Source organism: Sarcophilus harrisii, chromosome 2 (assembly GCF_902635505.1).
Source record: "Sarcophilus harrisii chromosome 2, mSarHar1.11, whole genome shotgun sequence".
In the NCBI taxonomy this organism is placed as follows: Eukaryota; Metazoa; Chordata; class Mammalia; order Dasyuromorphia; family Dasyuridae; genus Sarcophilus; species Sarcophilus harrisii.
In genome coordinates this window covers 329,629,606-329,653,504 of record NC_045427.1, presented here as the reverse complement: position 1 = coordinate 329,653,504, position 23,899 = coordinate 329,629,606, and the positions used below count along the sequence as shown (strand labels likewise).

The 23,899-nt window shown below is 32.0% G+C and overlaps 1 protein-coding gene across 2 annotated transcripts; it reads left to right on the top strand.

Annotated features, from left to right (window-relative positions):
* Positions 1 to 241: 241 nt before the first annotated feature.
* Positions 242 to 22,290, top strand: GMFB (glia maturation factor beta). Of its 2 annotated transcripts, none has more exons than XM_012549164.3 (7): positions 242 to 398; positions 11,370 to 11,466; positions 13,009 to 13,058; positions 13,960 to 14,009; positions 14,343 to 14,425; positions 17,186 to 17,259; positions 18,064 to 22,290. In XM_012549164.3, the coding sequence occupies exons 1-7, from the start codon at positions 396 to 398 to the stop codon at positions 18,133 to 18,135; spliced, it is 429 nt and encodes a 142-aa protein (XP_012404618.1). In that variant the 5' UTR covers positions 242 to 395; the 3' UTR covers positions 18,136 to 22,290. The 2 variants fall into 2 exon arrangements, with proteins under 2 accessions (XP_012404618.1, XP_031808689.1); XM_031952829.1 differs by lacking the exon at positions 242 to 398 and adding an exon at positions 5,439 to 6,135.
* The last annotated feature ends 1,609 nt before the right edge of the window (positions 22,291 to 23,899 follow it).

Here is a 23,899-nt window from a genome sequence, read left to right as displayed (position 1 = left end):
GGAGTCCACAGCGTCAGTTCCTTCTGCCCTCAAGGCCGACTCTAGTTTTACAAAGTTGATAAATAAATAAATACAAACACATGAGGGGGGGGGGGGGAAGTCCTAAAATTTCCCACTGAGCATGCTCAGGATCAAAAAAGTTTGGAGATAACGGCTTTAGAGAATAAAAACATCCAAACCGGGAATTTCCCTTAGAAATCGCCCATTAGCTAACTTTGAGCAGTACCGCGCTCCGTCTGGTCATCCACCGCAGGCCCCGCCCAGCCTCCGCTTGTTGATTGGATGGGGGGCCTCGGTTCCGGATAGCCCGTTGCCGGAAAGAAGGCGGTAGGGGATTCCATTCTTGAAAGGGGCTAGGGAAGGCTGTGCCGGGGTGGTACCCTACCGGAAGGAAAATGGTGAGTTGCCGCCCGGGAAGCGGGGCGGAGGAGAAGGACCAGGCTGGCTGATAGGGCCTTCTCTGGCCCGCGGGGTCCGATTGGGAAGTGAAGGGCCGCCCTGAAGTGGCGGGAGAACCTGCTCCGCCTCGTTAGGCCTTGCCTCTGCTCAGCGGTGCCCGGGTTTTTCCCCCGTGGCTAACGGCTGCAGCAGTCACATCTTCGCCAAATGACGGGCCCCGAGGCTTTGGTTTCCCGGTTCTTCATAGATGTGGCCTCTAGCGAGACCCCATCTCCGACTCTCCAGCTGCGCTGTCGCGGGCTCCTTGGCGCCTCCATGGGGTGGAGATGGAGAAGGGAATCCGGGACTAGGAGGGGGGAGCCCGGGGGGAGAGGTCTCCCAGCCCCGCCTTGCGCCGCGGTGCCTCCGCCCATCCTCTCTTGCTCTCTCCTGTTCGTAGGTACCGGCCAAGAGCCATCCGCCGTCCGAAGCCAAGGAGCGCCTGAAGTGGCGGCAAAAATTGCCCAGTGGGCTCCGGGGACTTGGTATTCGTGTTCTTTAATCCGGGTCTTTCTCTCCCGGAGAAAGAAAGTATAGAATTGAAGTGTTATCGTAACACCTCAAACCCACGGCTTGATCTTCTGGGTATTTTGGTTTTAAATATCTTAGGAAGAAATTGCATTGACTCCTCTTAACTCGTTTTAGGTTTTCTTTAGGTTTAATTTCGGCTACGGAAGTCATTTTAGATATTTTGGAAAGTGTAATAGGATTACTAATTAGTATTTAAATAACAAAGCACTTTATCCTCATAACAACGATATTTAGTCCCATTTTTCGGATGAGGAGACTGAGGCAAGAAGTTGACTTTCCAATTAGCTTCCTCATGGCCAACCTTTCCAGTATCTTTGCGAAGAAAATTTCAAATAGGGTCAGGAATGAACAATTAGAGTAAGAGTAAGAGGCAGAAGTGGGATTTTAACCAGGCTTCTCTAAACTCGGGAACCAATGCTTTTTTATATCACCCCTCTCCCCATACCCTTCTTCCTAAATCTTTGCACACTACATTTTTAAATGTTTTTAATTTTACTCTTAGAAATTGTATGGTTTGTAATCATAGAAATATTATTGAAAAGCAAAACATGAATTAAAAAGCATTTATTACACATAATATGCTATGCACTAAGTATACAAATTCGAAAGCTAAGATTTCCTCTGCCCATAAGGTATTTGCATTCTCATAGGGAGAGGCAATATGAATTAAGGAGTTAATTGTGTAAGGAACTCGGAAAGTTACTGGGTAGGTGAGTAGGACTGTAAGGGGACATTTTGACATATCCCTGACAGGAGTAATGGGAAAATTGATTTGATCATCATTTCAGAATTGGACAAGTAAAGATGGGGTAAGGAAGATATCTCTGCTAATGCAAACCATGTGGTGAGGACATGGCTGTGGAGTAGGGCATTAAATGAAATGGCCTTCATGCCTTCCTGAGATTGTAGGCTAGAAGGGATAGATAACAATCAAAGAAAGCATCAAGGCCCCAGCATTCCAAAAATGAAAGGTTTAAACATTCTATTTATAGTTTCTAATCTTGGTAGCAAAGCATTTGGGGAGTAGGAAGTAAATGTAATATATGATAGAGTATTTACCTGCTAAACAGTAAGACGATTCCAAGCCTCTGACACATACAACATATGCTGCTTGTGTGACTCTAGGCAAGTTAACTTTTACTTTATAAGACCAAATTACAGAGCAGTTGAATTCTAATTGATAGAGGGGATTTCCTCACCAAAAATTTCCTGCTACCAAATAAATTGACAAATTGACCCCAAAAAATGTTACAACTAAAATTAAGCAACTGTAACTGTCAGGGTTGGAAGTTTTAACTTAGTAACTTTCAAAAAGTATATAGGGCTACCTTAAGTGCTGCTAAAATCACTAAATTCTATCTTATTTACCATAGCCCATTTCTTAATAGTATTTTTGGTTTTTCAAAATGAATTACCTCCTACCTTTTTCATTATATCTTTTTCTAGTGTTTTCCTATCTCTTCTCAATTTTTTTATATTATTGCTATTCATTTGGAGCCTTCAGTAGTGACAGCACTTGATGGGAGGTACATTTTATATTTATTTGTATGACTCATTAAATGTGGATCGAGTATATAAGTAGCACAGGAGGCAGGTAACAGTTCTGTTAGGAATATTCCTGAAATAGGCCAGTATCCTGTTGGTTTAGATTTGACGTTGAAATAAAATGAGGCATTCAACATTGTTGAACAAAATGAGGTTTACTTAGCCATAATACAGGAAATGTATTATTCAACAAGGATTGGCTTGAATAGACATAATTCAATACCACCACCCCCCTCCTTCCCTGCCCTCTGAAACATGGGTTTGGGAACCAAGGCTGATGAATCTTGACCCTATATAGGTGAGCCCTTTTTATGCCTTTAGGTGTTAAGAAAAGTGTATCATTGGAGGCACAGCTTGAGACGGAGCCCTCTGGGCCAGTCAAGACATAGGAATAGCCTTGTCATCTTTCACAGAAAAGTCTGCCTCTTAACTCATGTGACCAGGCAGATAGTGACCCTAGTAGAAAATGATTCTGTCACAGATTCCTTTTTAAAATATCTTTTAAATTTTTTTAATGGATGGCTATCTACAAATAGGGCAAAGAAATTTTGGGGGTTTTTAAGGTACTTTGGCAAATACTAAGTCATTTTGGATAATAAATCAGGATTTCTCAAGTATTTTGTAATGCCTATTAAAAGTTATGGGAGGGGGGAGAGAATAGGGGAAGGGGATGGGGACAGGGATGGTTGGTTGGTGTAGTGGATAGAACACCAACCCTGAAATCCAGAGGACTTGAGTTCAAATATGGCCTCAGATATTTAACACTTCATGGCAGTGTGATCTTCCTGGGCAAATCACTTGGCCTCAATTTCAGAAGGAAGGAAAGAAGGGAAAAGAAAAGAAAGAAAATTACTGAACTCAGTGGGTTATTGAGATGAGATTGTAACACACAAAAAATGAAAATAAATTTTAATTTACTTTTTATAGTGGCATATTTTCTATTCTAATTATTAGTGCTCAATGCTTGTTTGGAAACTTAAGAAATGTTTTATTTTGGAAGTTATTAAGGCCATAGGTTAGGCATATTAAAATAATTGAGCATTTTAAACATCTGAATTCAGCTTTTAGAATAGTAGTGGGAAAACTACTCTTTCTGGAGTCACAAGTTATTACTTGTGTGGCCTGGTACAAGTCACTTTACCTTTCTGGACATTAGTTTCTTCTATAAAATAAGGGAGCTCGATTGCATGATCTTTGAAGTCCCTTTCAGTTCTACATTTAAATTGATTTAGCTAATTATATTAATGATTAAGTGCGTTTAAGTTTCTTTTATGAGCACACATAATGGACATAGTCCTATTAGCTTTCAAAGGTCAGAATGTGTGATTCCTTTCTTTGGCTAGTATTTATATCCTTCATATCATTTTAATTCATTCATCAATTTTAAAGCAGAATCCATCCAGGTTTCTTTATGGAGAGTAAATATTAAGAGTTGAGAAATTTATATGTTTGTATTTGAAATAAAGACCTATATCTAAAACTGTTCCCAAAAAAATACAAAAAACAAATTTTAGGGATAGTTCTTTAGTGCTTCAATGAACAAATTATTTCATCCACACGGTTATTCTCTTTAATACTACAAATCACATAACCCCTATTTATGTACTCATTTTGTATCTTTTATTCATATTCTCCCACTAATCTTCCGACATTCCAAATTGCCTTCTGGATTTCCTCATTGTATGTGGATTATCTGTGAAGTAATTATATTAGCCATCTTTATTCTTTGCACCTGACTGATTCATATTATTTTCTGGTCATTTATGTATTTGCCAATATCTTTAACACCTGCCTTGTTAAGTAATAAGCTATTTATATCCACTGGATGACCTGTGATTTTTAAAATATATTTTATTGAGGCTTAAGAATATGTATATGTGTGTGTATACAACACATACAAGAATCTGTCAGTACCCAGTAACCAGTTCCCTAAGTGACATTAACCATAAGATTGCACCACACCTGTACATTATCACAGAAAGTAGGAAGGTAATCATTTTCCACTCTCTAGATTCAAGATTGGTCATTTCATTGATGTGTTATACATTATTGTGGTTATTTTGTGTATTTTCTTGATTATGCTTATTTTATTCTGTATTGGTTTAGGATTAATTGCTAATTAATGTATGCCCCCTTTATTTTTCCATTTTTTTTTTTTGCTACTGTTACTTCCTTTTGTCTTGATTTCCTTGAGGTATTCACTCACTAATAATATGTTTAACTTTAATTCATTAGAGACTGTGGTATCCTGTAATTCCTAGCTATGTGATGTCATCCTTAAAAGACTATTGGTATTAAAAAAGAGATTCTTTGTAATAGTGGAGGGGTTTAATTTGTCTTTAGCATAAATGTGCTCAATTGTATGTGTAGTTTCAAAAAGATTCCTGCAAAGAAATCCCAGATTGAAAATACTATTAATAATGCAAACAGGTGATCAAGAAAATGCCTACTCCTTGTAATAACTGTCAGCCACATTGGATTTGACAAATTGCCACCTCTTTTTCCCCTCCTCCAATGAAATAAGAAAAAAATAACCTTTAAAATGTGTTTAATCAACATAGATAATAATGTACTTCTTCATTGTAGGGCTACATGAGCTACATTATTTAGCCATGATAGTGATTAAAACAGTTATTGAAATCAAATGAATTTACAATAGATAAAAAATTTTATGTCACAAAGTGTTAAGCCAAGGTCTTAAAAAATAATGAAGTATATTTAAACACATTGATCTTAAAAACTATTATATTAGTAAAATATTTTAATGAGGATAAAAGGTTTTTGTGCTTAGAAATAAAATTGTTTAAATTTTTCTATTTTCTATATGTTTTGTTATGTATATAATACTGGAGTGATGATTGTATATGATTTATAAATAACATATTGGGGTATCAAAAATTTCTTATTGATCAGAAAAAAAGATCAAAGTCTTTATATGATTTAAAAAATATTGAAGATGTTTGGCTTAGACAAGAGCGCTCCTTTATTCACTTTTTTTCCCCCCCTTTATGGATAGTTAGTCCCAGATTTTTAGAGTGATTATGAATCCTAATTTAGGAGACTGGACAGTGTTCTAGTTCTTCATATGCTTAGAACAATTTGATCTACAAAGAGGAATATGTGAAGGACCTCATCATCTTTTTTCTAGGTATATGAGTTGAGTGACCTCTAAGGTTTATGATTGAGTAATCTGCAGGTAATCTTTCATTTGAACTCCATACAGAACATCTTCCATAAAACCATCTTTGGTGAGAATACCTTTTATATAGTGCTTGATATTCATAATCAGAGGGTGTCCAAATTACTTCTTGTATCTTACCGCTTATGAGGTAAAATTTAACACAAGCATAGGAGTTCCTATTAGAGAAGAATTTTTAAGGGTTTTTTTGTTGTTTTTTTAAGTTTTTACAGCATTTTGCTCTATTAAGTCAAATCAGCAAAAAATAAGCACAGTGTAATTATATATTCTTTGCATCTTTCAGCAAATTATATCTGATTAAAAATTAGGTCTGCTTTAGAACATTTGTGAAAGCCTGGCTCTTTTTCATACCTTCCTCGAAAGATATCCTGGGTAGCTGTAGATAAAGATAATTCTCCTAAAGATTTTCTAAAGATGGAATGGTAAGCACATAAATAGATAACTACTGATACTTTCTTGATTGGCTTTATTTAAAAGGGAAAAAAAATAATAATCATGATTTTCTCCAAGTGTTGATATCATCCTGTCATTCAGATAGTAGCTCAACAACTGATCTCTTAGTGCTCACCTAATTGTGTCACATCCTGAAGAAATCTCTCTTACTCTTAGTCTAGTCCCAGCTACTCTTTCTCTACTTATTTTTCTTAGTACTATTTCTACAGTACAATAAAAACTATGACACAATCCAGATATGGTGGCTATAGAATCATCCATGTCATAGATGGAGAATGCATTTTTGTTATAGAAATCTTTTTCATTTTTTCATCTTTTTGAGAGGATAATTCTTCTAGTTTCTTTCTTAATTTTCTCAAAATAACTAGTCTTACTGGGATATCTCATCACATTTTCTGAAGACTCAAATTTTTTTTTCTCTCATCACTGTTCTATGTCATGATATTGCATGTAATGTTTTACCATCTTTCTATGAAGGATTTTTTTATTTTATTTTATTAGTAAGTTGTAGTCTAAATCAGTATTGTCTTTGGTTGCAGTGTTTTTCCCCTTATCAGAGCAGCAAGTATTTTCTTGCTGAGGTAATTTTTAAACGCTCTTGGCCATTTCATTGTAGTGATTAATAATCTGTGTTTATACTTATTTTTTATTCATTTCCTATTTTTCACCATCAATAGTTTGTATAAATATGAGAGGTTAGAGCTATTTTAACTATACTATGTCTTCTAAATCTGGTATTGATTTTAATCTTCATTCTAACAAGTGGATAGCCATGTTGCACAGAGCTAATTCATTTTTAACTAGTTTTTGTGGTTTAGTTAATTTCATTTTTTAAATGTTATTTGGTGTTCATTTTGGTATTCATGATGTGTATGTGTGAGAAAATCTGTACATTTCTTAATTGTGAATACATTTTCTGTTAATCTGTTTATTAATTTGCTTATTTGATGTTTTTTCCTCGTACCTATATTTGCATTTAAGTTGGCAAGTATTAAAGTGTATTTTCAGTTTAATTTGGAAGCTCTTAGTGGGTTCCTTCTATACTTTATTATCTTCATTAGAATTTGGCCCACAAACTGCAGTTATTTTTATTGTGGTTTTTTTTTTTGCAAATGTACCAAGAAATACAAGATGCCCCTAGTGTTTTTTGAAATGTTTATTTTCATTTGTATGCAAAATAAAACAAACTCTGTCCATTCCATTATTTGTATTCCTGAGGAACCTGATTATAACTTTTCACTTAGCTGCAACTTTATTTTTTCTTCAAAGTTTCATTTTATAGTGAAACTGTCAATGTTCTTAAGATTCATTTCCTCCAATAATGTTAGCTAATTGGCCCCTAGACAAGGATTTCATATTTACAGTACCAACAGTTAAATTAATGTTAACAAATAGTTTAAAAACTAATTGATATTCTCTGCCTCCTTTTCTTAATTCTTGTTCCAATAACCTCAGGAAGGAGGTACATAGGCAACAAGCCAGGAAGAACTAACTTTAAATCCAGATTTAAGGCACATCCTAGATGGGGTGGCACAATGATAGAACACTAGATGGAGCACTAGCAGAAGAATGGGAGTTCAAATTTGACCTTAGTGTGTCCTTGGGCCCTTAACCTCAATTATCTCTCAAAAAAAAAACACAAAAAAACACAGAAACAAAAAAAAAACAAGAGATATGCTGTGTGATCTTTTGAAGCTCACATAATTTTTGTCTGCTTCAATTCCTTGATCTGTAAAATGAAGATAATAACACTTCTTATGGTTGTGAAGAGGATAAAATGAGATAACTATACAGTGCTTCACAAACTCTAAGTGCAATAGAAGCGCTATTATTATTGCCATATTGGACTGAGACATTTGTATTGTTCTTTGTTACATGAATTGCCATAGCCATAGAATTTATTATCTAATGACTGGTTGGTATACTAGTAATTAACCCATCCATACTTAATCTGTTACTAAGATACAAATTGGAGCTTTACCAGGGTGGTAGAACCTAGGCAGAGCTTACATTCCATTAGTAGAGCCTTTGAGAGTCACCTTCACACTTCAGTGAAGCATCTTGAAGAAAACCAAAAAGCAATAAATATGTCCCTTTAATCTAGAACAATTTAACTCTTTTAGTTTTTCTAATAGTTTAAAAATATTTTTCTTTATTGATTCTGTCATAAAACTGCTTTTCTTTTGTTAAGATATACTTTTTATTTTTTTCAAAATACATACAAAGATAGTTTTCAACATTCACCTCTGCAAAACCTTACGTTTCAAATTTTTCTCCCTTCCCACCTTTATCCTCCCCTAGACAACGAACAACCCCATATAAGTTAAACATGTGTAGTACTATTGAACATATTTCCACATTTATCATGGTGCACAAGAAAAATTAGATAAAAATGAGAAAGAAAAAAAACAAGCAAACAATAAAGGTGAAAATATTATGTTGTGATCCATATTCAGTCCCCATAATCCCCTCTCTGAATGCAGGTGGCTCTCTCCATCACAAGACTATTGGAATTGTCCTGAATCACCTCATTGTTGAAAAGAGCCAATTCCATCACAGTTGATGATCCATATAATCTTCTTATTTCTGTTTACAGTGTTTTCTTGGTTCTACTCACTTCACTTGGCATCAGTTCATATTAGTCTCTCCAGGCCTTTCTGAAATCATCCTGCTGATCGTTTCTTATAGAACAACAATATTCCATTGCATTCATATACCATAACTTATTTAACCATTCCCCCACTGAGCGGTGGAAACCGCTTTGATAACTCTTTGGGCATACTTCCATATTGTTCTCCAGAATGAATGGATCAGTTCACAACTCCACTAACAATGTATTAATTTTCCCATATTCCCTTCAACAATTATTATCTTTTCCTGTTTTCTTAGCCAACCTGCCTCAGAGTTGTCTTAACTTGCATTTCTCTAATCAATAGTGAATTAGAGCATTTTTTTATATGACTAGAAATGACTTTAATTTCTTCATCCGAAAATTGTCCTTTGAACATTTATGAATTGGAGAATAACTTATTCTTATGTAATGTATTCTTATACATTTGAATCAATTCTCTATATATTTTAGAAATGAGGCCTTTATCAGAAACCTTAGATATAAAAATTTCCCCAATTTTCTGCTTCCCTTCTAATCTTGTTTTTGTTTGCACAAAAACTTTTAAATTTAAATGTTCAAAATTGAAAACTTTTTCAATTGTTCTGAAATGATAGCTATTGACTACTTCCTCAAGAATTTCTGATGAAGAAAATTCCATGACTTTCCTTGATAATTATTCTTGGTATAATTTTGTTAGGAAATAAGTTATTTGTGATATCCAATTAAATCCCTTCAATAGAAATTTAAATCCTCTTTCCACCTCTACCGCACTTTTTTTCCTCTTCATTGCACAGAATAAATTTTTAAGTTTTCAGACTATCTAAGAGATATTCTGATGTGTTGGAAAGCTTCAGTCTTAGGGGACTTGGATTCTAATCCTGACTGTGCTCTTAACAAATCGCTTAGGTCTCAGTTTCCTCCTCTGAAAAATGAGGGAGTTGGACTCATTTCTAAGTTCATTTCCAACATTAAATGAACTTATAGTAGCTCCAGATTTTCCCCTCTCTTCAGACTATATTAACTCTCTTTAATCTTTTCTAAGTGGTCTATTTTCCAAATCTTTAATAACATTGATATTTTCAAAGTCCCTTTTTGAATTTTTCTGCACTATATATAAAGTATAACTATAGCTATAAATTATTTTTAATGTCTATGGACTTTTATATATATTCTGAAATTTTTTTTATTACAACTTTTTGTTGACAGTACATATGCATGAGTAATTTTTTACATTATCCCTTGCACTCACTTCTGTTCTGATTTTTCCCTTCCCTCACTCCACCCTCCCCTAAATGGCAAGCAGTCTTATACATATTAAATAAGTTATAGTATATCCTAGATATAATATATGTATGCAGAACCGAACAGTTCTCTTATTGCACAGGAAGAATAGGATTCAGAAGGTAAAAATAACCTGAGAAGAAAAACAAAAATGCAAACAGTTTACACTCATTTCCTAGTGTTCCTTCTCTGGGTGTAGCTGATTCTATCCATCACTGATCAATTGGAACTGAATTAGAGCTTTTCTTTGTCAAAGATACCACTTCCATTAGAATACATCCTTATACAGTAGTGTTGTTGTAGTATATAATGATCTCCTGGTTCTGCTCATTTCACTCAGCATCAGTTCATGTAAGTCTCTCCAAGTCTCTCTGTATTCATCCTGCTGGTCATTTCTTACAGAACAATAATATTCCATAATATTCATATACCACAATTTACCCAACCATTCTCCAATTGATGGGCATCCATTCATTTTCCAGTTTCTATCCACTACATAAAGGGCTGTCACAAACATTCTTGCAGTATCTCTTTGGAATATAAGCCCAGTAGTAACACTGCTGGATCAAAGGGTATGCACAGTTTGATAACTTTTTGAGCATAGTTCCAAATTGCTCTCCAGAATGGTTGGATTCGTTCACAACTCTACCAACAATGCATCAATGTCCCAATTTTCCCGCAACCCCTCCAACATTCATCATTATTTTTTCCTGTCAAATTAGCCAATCTAACAGGTATGTAGTGGCATCTCAGAGTTGTCTTAATTTGCATTAATCTGATCAATAGTGATTTGGAAACTTTCATATGAGTGGAAATAGTTTCAGTTTCATCATCTGAAAATTGTCTGTTCATAACTTTTGACCATTTATCAATTGGAGAATGGCTTGATTTTTGAATTTTTTTTTTAATCCCAAATATTGCCACCTCACTTAAACCCTTGTCCTTTTACTATAGGAAAACTTTCTAATAAACTTTTATGTTTATGGAATTTTTTCTCCATATGGAAAATATCCAATATTTGTCATCAACCTTGATCAGGGCAAGGAGAATTAAGTAATCCTATTCATCTCCACGTAGTTTATCATATCAGGTAGAAAAAAGGTTTGAGTGGTCAAGTTATTAACAGTTAAAGTTATGAAAAATTAAAAACTCTTCAGCTATTTCACTTTTGTATATTTGGTATTCATGTTCATTTATTGCTAATGTCTAGCCATGTATATATTGCTTATTTACATGTATGATTTTTAAAATTACATATTGAAATTATTTCATTTGTGTGTGTGTGTGTGTGTTTTTTTTTTTTTTTCCCAGAGTGAATCTCTGGTGGTTTGTGATGTTGCTGAAGATCTAGTGGAGAAACTGAGAAAGTTTCGTTTTCGCAAAGAAACTAACAATGCTGCTATTATAAGTAAGCTCAACTATTGTCAGCAAAATTATAGTCTTATACTTGTTTAATCCTTCCCTAAATTTTTCTAAATTAATTTCCTTTCCCAATTTTTTTTCTTTTCATTTTATTTTTCACAGGAAAACAACTAAAAGTCACAAAATGGGAAGAATGATATTCCAAAATTGTAACAGCTCATAGTAAAAACTAGTTTATGTTCATTCCAAATGGCTTTTGGCTTCTCTTCTATTTGAGACTTAAATGTTCTAATATAAAACTATATGTGTATATCAAATACTTTTAAATGTTTTTTTCTCCAAGAGTAGAAGAGATGTGGTCTAACTTTATCTAGATATTTGGAAGCATGTTCACTTTTTTTCAGAAATAGTAACTAGCTACTATTTAACAATAAATAATTTTTTCCTAAATCTACCAGAAAATGGTAATAGTAATTTATGCTTTGCTTCCTCCATTTCTCATCAACAGTGAATTTGACTATTAAGACTCGTCTTCGTTGGTAATATGAGAATCTGAAATTATACTATTTGGTAATGATGAAAAAGACGATGTTGAAGAAGGAGGGGAATTTAAATTCTATGGTTTGTGCTTAACTAAAATGCATGTGGCAAACTAAAGCAAATTTATAGTAATAACTTTGTAACAATACTTATGCTACAAATTAAAAATTCCAAGCCAGTGTAAGCACACAATTGTGAAAAATGAAACTGCTTTTTTTGCTATAATAAAATCAGTTTTTACCCCCAAAAGGGAAGCTATTTCAAATCTTTTTGATTTATAATGTCTATTTAAAACACTTTACAAGAGAAATTTACTTCAAATAAAATAAAGGCTTGACATAATGTCACTTGCTCAAATAAAGTAGTAGATTTTTTTTCCCCTCATTTCCTTAACACTTGTTTGCACCAAAGGAGACGAACAGTATATTTAAGAAATTGTATGTATTTTGACTTTGGAATGTATATCAGTCCCAGTATTTGAATGTAGATATCTAATGCTTAGGGAAATTCATGTCAAATAAAATAAAGAGGTGGTATTGATGTTCTAATTCAGGAAGACACCGAGTAAGCCATCCTTTTTCTCCACATTGTCCAATTTTCTTTCTATATTGATCAAATTTGTCTCGTGCTCATTCATTCCATGCTGGGTATGAATCATTCTCCCTGGTGCAAAGTTTGGCCCTTTTCAGATTTTCCCAGGATTGGGTGAAAAATAAAGTATTGGTATTTTAAAATATATTGAGGTGGCTAAGACAGTAATATTTTAAATAAAGAGATTAAGTACCACTGGTTCATAAAATAAACCCACTTACAGATAGTACCAGCAAACTTGATTATTTGTGACATTCTTGCTTTCATGATTTGACTGTATAAAAAATATAAACTATCACAGAGAACAGTTATTAGACTACTATGTCATCAGTGAGTTTGACTCATGTTTCTTGATCAGTTTCCAGTTTAAATTCTAAGAAAATAAGTCCAAGAGATGGGAAAGTTAAATAGTATGTTAGGTATGCACAAATTCATATATGTTGTGTTTTTATTATAGTGAAGATTGACAAGGATAAACGGCTGGTAGTACTGGATGAAGAGCATGAGGTTTGTCAAATTAACTAGAGATAATCTTTCATTCTATTATCTTTTGAAAATGTCATCTAAATTATATGTATTTTCCCATATAAAATTTAGTTATCTTTTTCAAATGTGTGGTAACTACATGAAAAAAAAATTGTAATAATTACATTGTTTTGCCAAGTAAAGAAAATTATCTTAAGTATTAAGGAAATCCCATCTAATAAACCTAATCAAGAAAGCAGTCCTTTATCAAATGAGGTGTTAACAAGCCCTTAAGATAAGGTTTTGTTGAGCTTCTGCTCAGCCAGTATGAATTGACTTTCTATAAATTACAGACAGGAATTGTGCCTGGGATTTTGTTCAAAAACAGTTCACCAATTCAAATCACCATTTCACTCAGGTATAGTGACAATTATTACTAAGCTACAATTTGTCAAGTGCCAGATTAAACTCAATTGGGTATTCCTGATTCCGAGGCCAAATTTCATTGCCCTTTTATGAACTAAGTTAAATTTTTTTTTAATTTCATTTTGATTTGACTTTTTCAAAAAGAATCAATTTAGTAACGTAAAACTTTCAAGTTACTTGAAGAAGAAAGAATATTCATTCGTTCAGCAATAGGGTCTTGAAATTGAAGACCTAGCAGAGTTTATATTTGTGTATCAGCTTGTCATTTAGTCAGCATAGTTGAGGTTAGAATATATAGTGGTTAGAATAGATGCTTGGCTAGATAGAATAAATAAAAGTTAAAATAGATTTCTTTACTAACCTAGAAATTATTAGTTCCTACTGTAGAGGTCCAGTTTAGTCAAGTTTTGCTTTACTCCTAAAGGTTGTACGTCTATAATTATATTGTTACATTTTATTCTGCTAATTACGTATGTGCAAGAACATTCTTGAACTCTGCTTTTTGTTAAATTGCCAGGGTATTTCACCAGATGAGCTTAAAGATGAACTACCTGAACGACAACCTCGATATCCTTTCCGTTTTTCTTTTTTAAAGTATTTATTTTTTCTTCAGGGAAAAAAATTTTCCATGTTTGGGTGTACATATATATGTTTTATTTGTTTCAGAAAAAAAACTATATTATTGTACATTTCTGTTGTATCATAATTTTATTTTGCAATATTCATTTTTAAAGTTATTATTTTATAATATCATGGAAGAATGTAAAATGATGTAGGTTAGGAACCTAGTTTAAATTGATTAAAAAGGAGTCTAATTTTTCTAATCAAGTGTTCTTTTTAAAAAGATTCCTAAGTACTAGAATAGTTGTTTTTCTTTAATTTCCTTAACTTAAGAAAAACCTTCATTGTATATAGTTATAAATATCTACATGATGATGGAAGAGTTTCATACCCTCTATGCTTTATATTTTCTAGTCCTGTTGGTAAGTATGATTGTCATATAATGTATATATGTATGTAAAGAAATCCATTCTAGTAAAGGTGAATTATATTGAGTAATATATAGAAGATGAAACGCGAAAAATTTCTTAAATTTGTGATGTTGTGTATATGATATAAACAACAGAGTTTTCTTTTATGGTCAGCCTATTTTGAACTTCATCTACGGGGATCATTAATGAAATATATTATGAGGTAGTCCCATGGCATAGACTTTGTGAACAACATGTATTCTAAATGAGATATATACTGTAGAATTTGAGCTTTTTCCAATAGAAAAGTTTGAATTTTCAACTACATTTTTATTTGTTTTAATTGTTAAAATTATTGAATTATGAATTTTTCTTGAGTTCAAGATCAGTTACTATAAGTTTTAAATTTGTTCTCAGATTCAGAGGATTTTTCAAAAAATTAAAATAATCAAAACTTTTCTCTGTAAATAGTAAGTTTTATTTGCTAATTCACAGATTGGCCATTCCATTTGCAAATATCCTGTTTCATATACTGGCCTATTTGAGTACAGAGTAATTTTTAATCTGTAGGATTAGAAAGAATAATGTATAATTGTATTACAGATAGCACCTTTCAAAATACTGAATTATTATTTTTCCTTAATCTGAAATTTTGAGTTGTTTGTGGCATGTAGATTTTGTAGATGTAACAATTATAGAACTATTATTGGTAAGGTGTTTTTTTAAGTGTATTATGTACAAAAATTGAAATTTGATCAAAGTGGTTGTTTTTCAAATAAATATATTCATAGTTTTTAGAAGTAGTTTTTCACACTAAAATATTATTTTAAAAGAAGTGTGTGTGTGTGTGTGTGTGTGTGTATACTATATAAATACACAGTTCAAATGTTACATTTATTTTAAATATTTTTAAATGAAACAATTATTACTAAAATGAAATATTTATTGAAAGCAGATTCTAGATTTTTTCCTTTACAATTCAATTTTAAAATGTATGTGTCTTTTAAAATAATCAAAATATTCTAATTCCATATCAGTAATACAAAGAGCTAATGATTTTGTTTTGTCATTTATTTCCTGTTAATTTGGTTAGTTTGATCTAACTTTGGATGGTATATACTCCTTCAAATGAATGTTTTACATAGCAACTTGATTTTTGTACTAAGTAAAGGAAAAGGGACACCCTAAAGAGATTTATTAAAGAATGTTCTTTATTTATTATATTATATTTATAATGCTACAGGTTTCCAAGTTTTTTCTAGATTGGGGAGTGATGCAGTAGTTTGCTATATTGGAATGATGTGACAGTTTTAAAATGGCTCACCGGCTTGATTTTGATTTATTTATTTATTTGTTTGTTTTTGTGGCTAAGGCAATTGGGCTTAAGTTACTTGCCCAGGGTCACACAGCTAGGAAGTGTTAAGTATTTAAGACTAGATTTGAACTCGGGTTCTTCTGACCAAAGGGCTAGTACTTTATCCACTGCATCACCTAGTTGCCCCTGCTTTTGATTTTTTTTAAAAAGGAAAAGTCCCATTTTCTGACATGTTAAAAATGGTCCCCTCTTTAGGGGTATTCAGCTTTGTGGTTATTAGGGAGAAATTTATCATCTGTTATCTATTCTTCTAGATCTATTCTTAGAGAGTTGGTTGAAGAAGATGAGAGTATTGAGACTACAGTGTTCTCTTATTTACTCAAAGTGAACTAATATGGAGAGTACGGGAGGTAGTTTGGCATATGTGATGCCAGGCACACTGGAGCCCTTTGATGGGAGGGACATTTCTATGAAGATATTATTGGGAAAGAAGGGGATGATTTTAGTTGTGACAATAAAAAGACAGTTAACACTTACTGGATACATGTTCATTGATATAGGTAGAAATGAAAAAAAAAAAATTATTTGGAAAATGTCAGGAGAATGGCCTTGGATTATTCTTATCAAGTGATATGTTTATGGTTTTCCCCTTGGGATTCAAATTGTAACATGCTAACTGAGATCTATAGGGAAATAAATTTTCATACACAAAGACGTTAACAAGGAGAATAAAAGTCCTTAATATAGTCTTAGAGGGTTTATCTCAGTAGCAAGAGGTTAAATGACTTGTCAGTGGTCACACAGCCACTAAGTATGAGAGGCAGGATTTGAACTCAAGTACTTATGGTTCCTAGGCCAGTTTTCTGTGCCTTATACCATGCTGCTTCTACATGTTCCTTAGATATTAGAAAGGGATTTCAAAAAGTACAGGAGAATAGATCGAATCCCATGGACTAAAATTTTATAGAGGAAGTCAGCCTTGTAGGGAAAGTCTGAAGGAAATACCTGAAGAATGAAATTCTGAAGATACTAAAAAAGTTCTGACAAGAAAGAAAAAGATGTAGCAATGGATACACAAGAAATTCACTTTCCACAAGGCTGTAAAGGTCAATAAAGATGTTTGTAAAGGGCATTTAAACACTTAGTGCTAAAAATATCAGCACTTGTTATCTCTTGACACTGTAGGAGTAACAATGATACAAGCCTGTCCTCCTTTTATTCCTTGTTCCTCATTCTCACTATACATCCAGTTTCTGATGATAACATATCTTTTTATATCATCTCATGTGTGTACTTTAATGAAAATTTCAAAATACAGAACATGTGAATTTAATTTTTCTTAATATCAAAAATTATATATCTCTGTAACTAAATTAAATGTAAGTTAAAAAATTAATTGTTCACTTTTTATTTCTCAAATTCTCCTACTTCCTGCTTACCCATTTTCTGAACTACAGGGTGTAAGCCTGAACAACAGATGATGTATGCTGGGAGTAAGAATAAACTAGTTCAAACAGCTGAATTAACCAAGGTATCATTTTAATATTTGACTTGTTTGTTGAGAATATACCAACTAAAGTCAAGTCATTATAGAAGATTAGGAAATTTATTGTTGATATTGAAATGAATCCAGTTCAATAAGTAAGCTACTTAGTAATAGTAAGCTACTATTCAATTAAATGTACCTAAGACTATATAGTTTCTTAGAATCCAAGATTAACTAAAATTATTAATGATTTTTTTAAATGACACGCCATTTTTTTCTAGGAAATTAATGTAAGATTTAATAACTACTGTCTTATTGAAGACAAAAATAAAAAAATTTATGTTTCTCGATCTCAATTTCCTATATCAATTTTTGGTTGATAGTTTTTTATTCTTGTTATCTTAATAAAAGTGGATTAACTGGAAAAAATATGTTTTTTTAATATAGTAGTAGTGATCTTTCCTACTTCTTCCTCTTTTTCTGCTCGCTTCCATCCCTCTTTGAGGCTTACCACCATTACTTTTCATTTATGCCACTTATTCTCTACCTTTTACCTTGAAGCAGCATTTCTGGTTCTGAGTAATTTTTTGATCAAGGGCAGAGTAGACCCAGCTAATGGACATATCTGACTGATACACTCTTCCAGTTCTTTCAAGCTTTAGTGAATACTTTAAATTAATTTTCCCAAACATAAAATATCAGTAATTGAACATTACAAAATGTAATTTTGCTCAATTTGCTATTTACAGAGGTCAGATTAGAAAAATGAAACTAAAGTTTGATATAAACAGTGTACTATTTCATTTCTTCTGAATTTTAAATTTTAACTTGAAGTTTTTATCTTTAAAGGTATTTGAAATAAGAAATACTGAAGACCTAACTGAAGAATGGTTATGTGAAAAACTTGGATTTTTCCACTAATGTGGTATTTATATACTAACCTGATTTTACTGGAACCAGACATAAATACTTATTTATGCCTAAAAATGCACTGTTATTTACAGTTTTGTTTCCTGCAGTAAATTAAAAAACTTTCAGTTATAAAGTTTGTACAAAGGAGGAGATTCTTCTTATAGTAATGAAAATTTTAAAAGCGTTTCCTCATATTTTGTAATTGTTTAGTGAAATACTTCTGCAGGGAATTTTTGCACTCTTTGTGACTAATTTCTATAACTTCTGGTTCAGAATTTAATTGTTACTATTTTCAAAAATCATTGGAAAATAGGTATTTTGCTTGTATGAGCAATCATTGCCTCCTTTTGACAAATACTGGATATTAACATATTGTTACTTGGCAAATATGTGAAATACATTAAAAGGCTTGAATGACCCTTTTTTTCTTTTTTCAAGGCATTTGGGATTAAGTGACTTGCCTGGGGTAAAAGGTCTGTGGCCAAATTTAAACTCATGTTCTCCTGATTCCAGGGTTTAGAATGACTAAAATTTGAGCCTATAAATAATAAGATTTTAGCGTATCATGTGTTCTAAGTCCTTTTTCATTAATTCTGGAACTTGTTTAGTTTACTACATTTTTATTCCATAACTTCCAATATATATAACTATCAAACAATATTAAGTCCTATGGAGTTATAAACTTGAGTATTTCCTAATGTCATATGAGTGTTAGTCATTTTAAACCTGTTAATACTGTGCCTTTGATTTGTTAGCTTTAAAATTAATCTTGAGAGTTTTACACCACCAATAATCCAGACTTGGTGAAATTAATACTTTTGTAAAGGTCCAAGTAAAATGTTTTATAGTGTCTAATTCTATAAGTGAAATTTGTAATAAAACCAACTTCATTTCTGTAAATTCCAGCCACTTTCTTGCATTGATGAATGCCTGGCAGTTGAAAGTTAGGGTTTTGTATGTGTCTGATTTAGATTTGTATCATTCAGAAGTAGTATTGACCTTAAACTTTGGTTGTAGGCAACAAAAGTAATATGTCAATCAAATTCATATTGATGTTAATAATACTTTAGTTATCAGAATGTCATTGTAGGCTAAATGAAGAATAGTTGAGCTAGTCTTTATAAGTGTCATCAGCATAAATCCTATTATGAAGTATACTTTTAAAGCAATAAAATTGCTTTAAAACGTTGAAAACTGAACATTTTACAAAGGCTTGCCAATATATCCTCAATCCAGTGGTACAACCAAGTAAAATGATTCATCTTGTGTCTCAGTCATTTTCTTAAAAAAATAAACAAAAACCATTTTGCAATGGATTCTATTTAATAATTTCTGTCTTTCAAATGTATGTGCCAACTACATTTAGAGATTAACATTAATTAAGATTATCTTCTATGTGTCTTCCTCAATAGGAAAGCAAGAAATTAAAGAAAAGAGGATATAAAACAGATGGAAAAAGGAGAAGAGAGATTTTTGTTGTGGTTGTATAAGAGTTAGAAAAGATTCTTTATTTCTTCCAGATAAAATATTATTTCAGAAAAACTTAAGAATTTTAGGATTCTTCAGAAATGAAATATCATTTAAATTCATAGGATCATGGATCTAGACCTGGGAAGGGATTTTACAGGTCATCTTGTCCAACCTCTTCATTTTATAGATGAGAAATGTGAAGCTAAGAAGTTCAGTGATTCAAATCACAACCTTGATTCCAGAATCTGCAGGAATTTTACCTTCTATGCTAATATTAGATGCAAGCATACTTTTGACTGAAGAAGTAATTGTCTTGTCTCAGGTCACAGCAATAAAAGGAAATAATGCTGTCAAAGAATGTAGTTACTTAACCTGCTGTGAGCTTAAAATATAGGAAATTTTTGTCTTTTATACTAAGATCCTTTAAGCTTATTAACCTACTGTCAGTGAAATTGTTGCTTTTATTTTTTATCTAGTTGTGGCACTGGATTATAAACAATCCAGATTCTTTAACTTGATTTTCCCTTTGTGACCAATGGCATACATACATTTAAAAACAGTTAGTTGTAGTAATGAGTTCAATGGAAGTGATTTTTTTTTTCTTCCATGATACAAACTTTCATAAGTGGTCATTAAATCTGTGACTGTAGCACAGTGCTTATTTTGAGTTAAAATGTTCTTAGAATTTGGGCCAGATTCCCCTTTGTCGCTTCATTATTTTATGGTTCCTTTTTTCCAGAAATAGAACTAGTTGTAAAGGAACTTTAAAAAAAAAGAAAAAAGCTATAATCCTCATGGATTTACAGGGGAAATCTATCAAACTTTTAAGGAACACTTAATACCAATACTAAACACATTAATCTCAAAATTTGACAATGAAAACACTTTTTACTTCCAATAAACTTTTAAGTTTTTTTCAAAATAATTTTCATAGCATCTTTATGAAATTTCTGAGAAAAATCAAAGGAGGTGGTATGTATGAAAAACCTTGCAAACCTTAAGCCTCTGTAAATCTTAGCTATTATCATTATTATCTTTCTCTTTTTTTTTTTCCTTCCTCAAATAGTGACCACAGAATTCATTATTCCATTTATTCCATTCCATTTTAAAATATTTCCCACCTTCCAAATATAAACAGATCCCATCTGGTTCATAATCTAATCTTTATACATAATAGTTCCTAACATATCCTTCATCTGCTAGCACTTTCAGACCTTGAGACTATTGGGAATGATACTGATCACACTTCCAAGAAATAATTGCCTCACAAGCATGACTTTACTTACTTGCTATCTAAGTTAGCATTTATTTTGCAATAGTAATAGCAGTTCATTTTACTTTACTTTTTGCATTATTACAGGAAGAGTACATTTTGCAAAGATAGGACAAATTAATTATCTCCTTCTATATTTAGTTTGTGTGGGAAAGTCACCTACCTTTAAATATTATACAGTCTGGCACATAGTAGATGCTTAATAAATGATTGGTGGTTGATTAATTGATTACTTTATTGTAATGTCAAAATGTTCTCCAAGGATTGGGTATCATTCTTTTTCTGATATTGGAGCAAATCTAAGAAAGAGTTTGTCACTAATTTATTATACTTAATTTCAGATTTTTTTTTTAAGATATGAGTCTTGTCTTATTGTTTTTGGAAATGTATATATGCTTAATATAGTTAAGTACCCTCTTACACTTAAGCAAGTGTTGATGCAATTACAAATATTTTTATAATAATATTAATAATAGCCTTTGTAGCAAAAGATCTGACAATACTTTTTCTCCCTATTAAAAACTCCTATTTTCAGGAGTCAGACAGCCATAAAAAATTGGTGTGCTCTCAGGTCTGAATCTTGAATAAAATCTCTAATATTGGGAGTTCATTACCAAGTTTGATTTTACTATTTAAAAATTCATTGAGTAAATAAATAAAGTTTGTGGGGGTTTTTTAAGCATTTACTAATAAAAAATGGCTAGCAAGCATAATTGTAAATCATCAATCCATGAAGTTGAACTAGTGATTTTGGATATTTTCATAAAAGTTCAAATGCTAGTATTTGGTGGAAATAGAGTATAATTCATGTTTTGTGATTACTGCATTAGTACCATGTGTTATCTCTGTTAATTCATTAGATTAGATTGACCATACTGGAATCTGGGATTTGAATCTTCACAGCTTATATAAAGGTGAATCTCAAAATCCTTTGGTCAAATTGTATTTTATATTTGAGGTGGGGGGGGGGGGAAGTCAACCTTTTATCTAATAACAAAGGGTCCTAAGTAGAATGTATTTAAACAAAACTTAAGGTTGTTTCCTCTTATGCTTTCATACATATAAAAATATAATTAGATAGCTGCAGTATTTAGATTTAAAGGATTGAATTAAGTTTTCATTGAAACTATAAATTTCTATAGCCAGAAAGGTTACTTGAACATTTTGAGAATTCTGATATACTGGGGATATGCATACAGTCATAGAAATGTTTTAAATACAACCTTATTAAGAAAGCTTGAAACATTAAGCTCAGTCTCACATATCTTAACAGTGTCATGTAGTTGTTTAACAATAACAACTGGCTCGATCTTCTTAAATTATGTCAGTCTTCTCTATTTCATATTGCATGTTTATTTTAAATGGTCTCTAGCTAAGCATGATGTACGTATTGGTTTAAATAAAATGTTAACATGAAAGAACTTAATGTTTCATCTTTTTTTTTTTCCTCCACCACTTTAAATCTTTAGTAACTTATCTAGGAGTGTTGTAATTGGATACCACAAGCTTCTTTTATAAGTAGAATAACTTGAGGTGAAAAGGGGAATTGTGTAAAGTAATGGGAAGGTAGGAAAAAAAAAGTTTTTTTAAGTTGTAAAGAGGTTTATAAATTTTCCCCAGATGTCAAAATCGTTCATTTATATAACATTATTTAGAAACTTTTAGCCTAGAAGTTAAAATTTTATCTATAAATAGAACCAGAATAGAATATTGGTCAAGAGATTTGACCTTTTGTTGTAAAGAGGTAAGGAATCAAAAGACACAGAATACTCCAGAAAAAATATTGTCTAATGAATTTGAATAGTAGTCATTTCTTTGAGGGCCAATATTACAGAGTATTGAACCAATGGTTGTAACAAGTAGAAGACTCTCTAATCTCAAAGACAAGATTTTATAACTGGGTTATTTAACAAATGTGAAATAAAATGAGGTATGTTAATTCTTTACAGATATATCATTTAGCTCTTAAAATTATACTTTGAATAAAAGCAATTCTTTTCAATTCTTGTACAATTTGTAGACTTTGAGATTTGACAAGGGTCACATAACAAGCGGGAATTAGGCCAACTTCTATTGTTCCTTCTCTCGTGCACATGCACACACAGACATATATGTGTGTATATAGATATAGACACAGATTTACATATACATGTATGAATGTATTGAAGGTGTATTTCACTAATATGTATATCTATATATAATGTGATATCAGTATTTTTTCAGTTTTCCTGGATAACCAAATGTTAGCACCCTCTCCTATTATTGTGAATATTAACTATATGTATATGTGAAAATTATGACCTCTTATTGCCCCATGAAAAGTGTTTGTTCTTTTTAATATTTTAAATACTTTAAATAAAACCTTAGATATGTAATCTAAAGGCAAAAGCTTGCAAATCATTTCCATAAATATGTTGTAGACTAAATATGCTGCAACCTTCAAAAATATTAATAGCAGTTTTCTTCTCATTTGCCTTTTTCTTAAAAGAAAAGAGTGCATTATATACAATGTGGCAAGAATCTCTATAAAATAAATTACTGAATCAAAGGCTGAATGAATCAGTCTTTTCCCAAGTTTTTTTACTCTCAATAAAATTAGTGGCTGACCTTACCTGTAATTTGAATTTTGGTAGCAGTGAAAATATCCAAAATTAATAACTTAACTGACAAGCTTGATTCTGTAATACGGAACTTCAAGTGGATTTTGTTATCTCTGTATATGTTTAGCTTCAATAAAATCCAACTAAATGAAAAAACTTTTTTAAGAAATGAAATCATTGCTTGGGGTACCTTTTTACAGTAATAGGCATATTTAAGTGCAGAGAATTTTCTTTCACCTCAGGCCCTATATCTCCTGTGCCTGGTTTTTTAGGAAAGGGAAAGAGGAAGAGGAATGTCATTGGAGAGTGGGACTAGTGTTGTGCAGATTCACTAATGGTATTTTTCCGCTTAATTAATCTCCAAGCTTCAGAGAGAAGAGTAGTAAAATTAAACCTCATATCTGACCAATTGATTATGTGCTTTGCATCT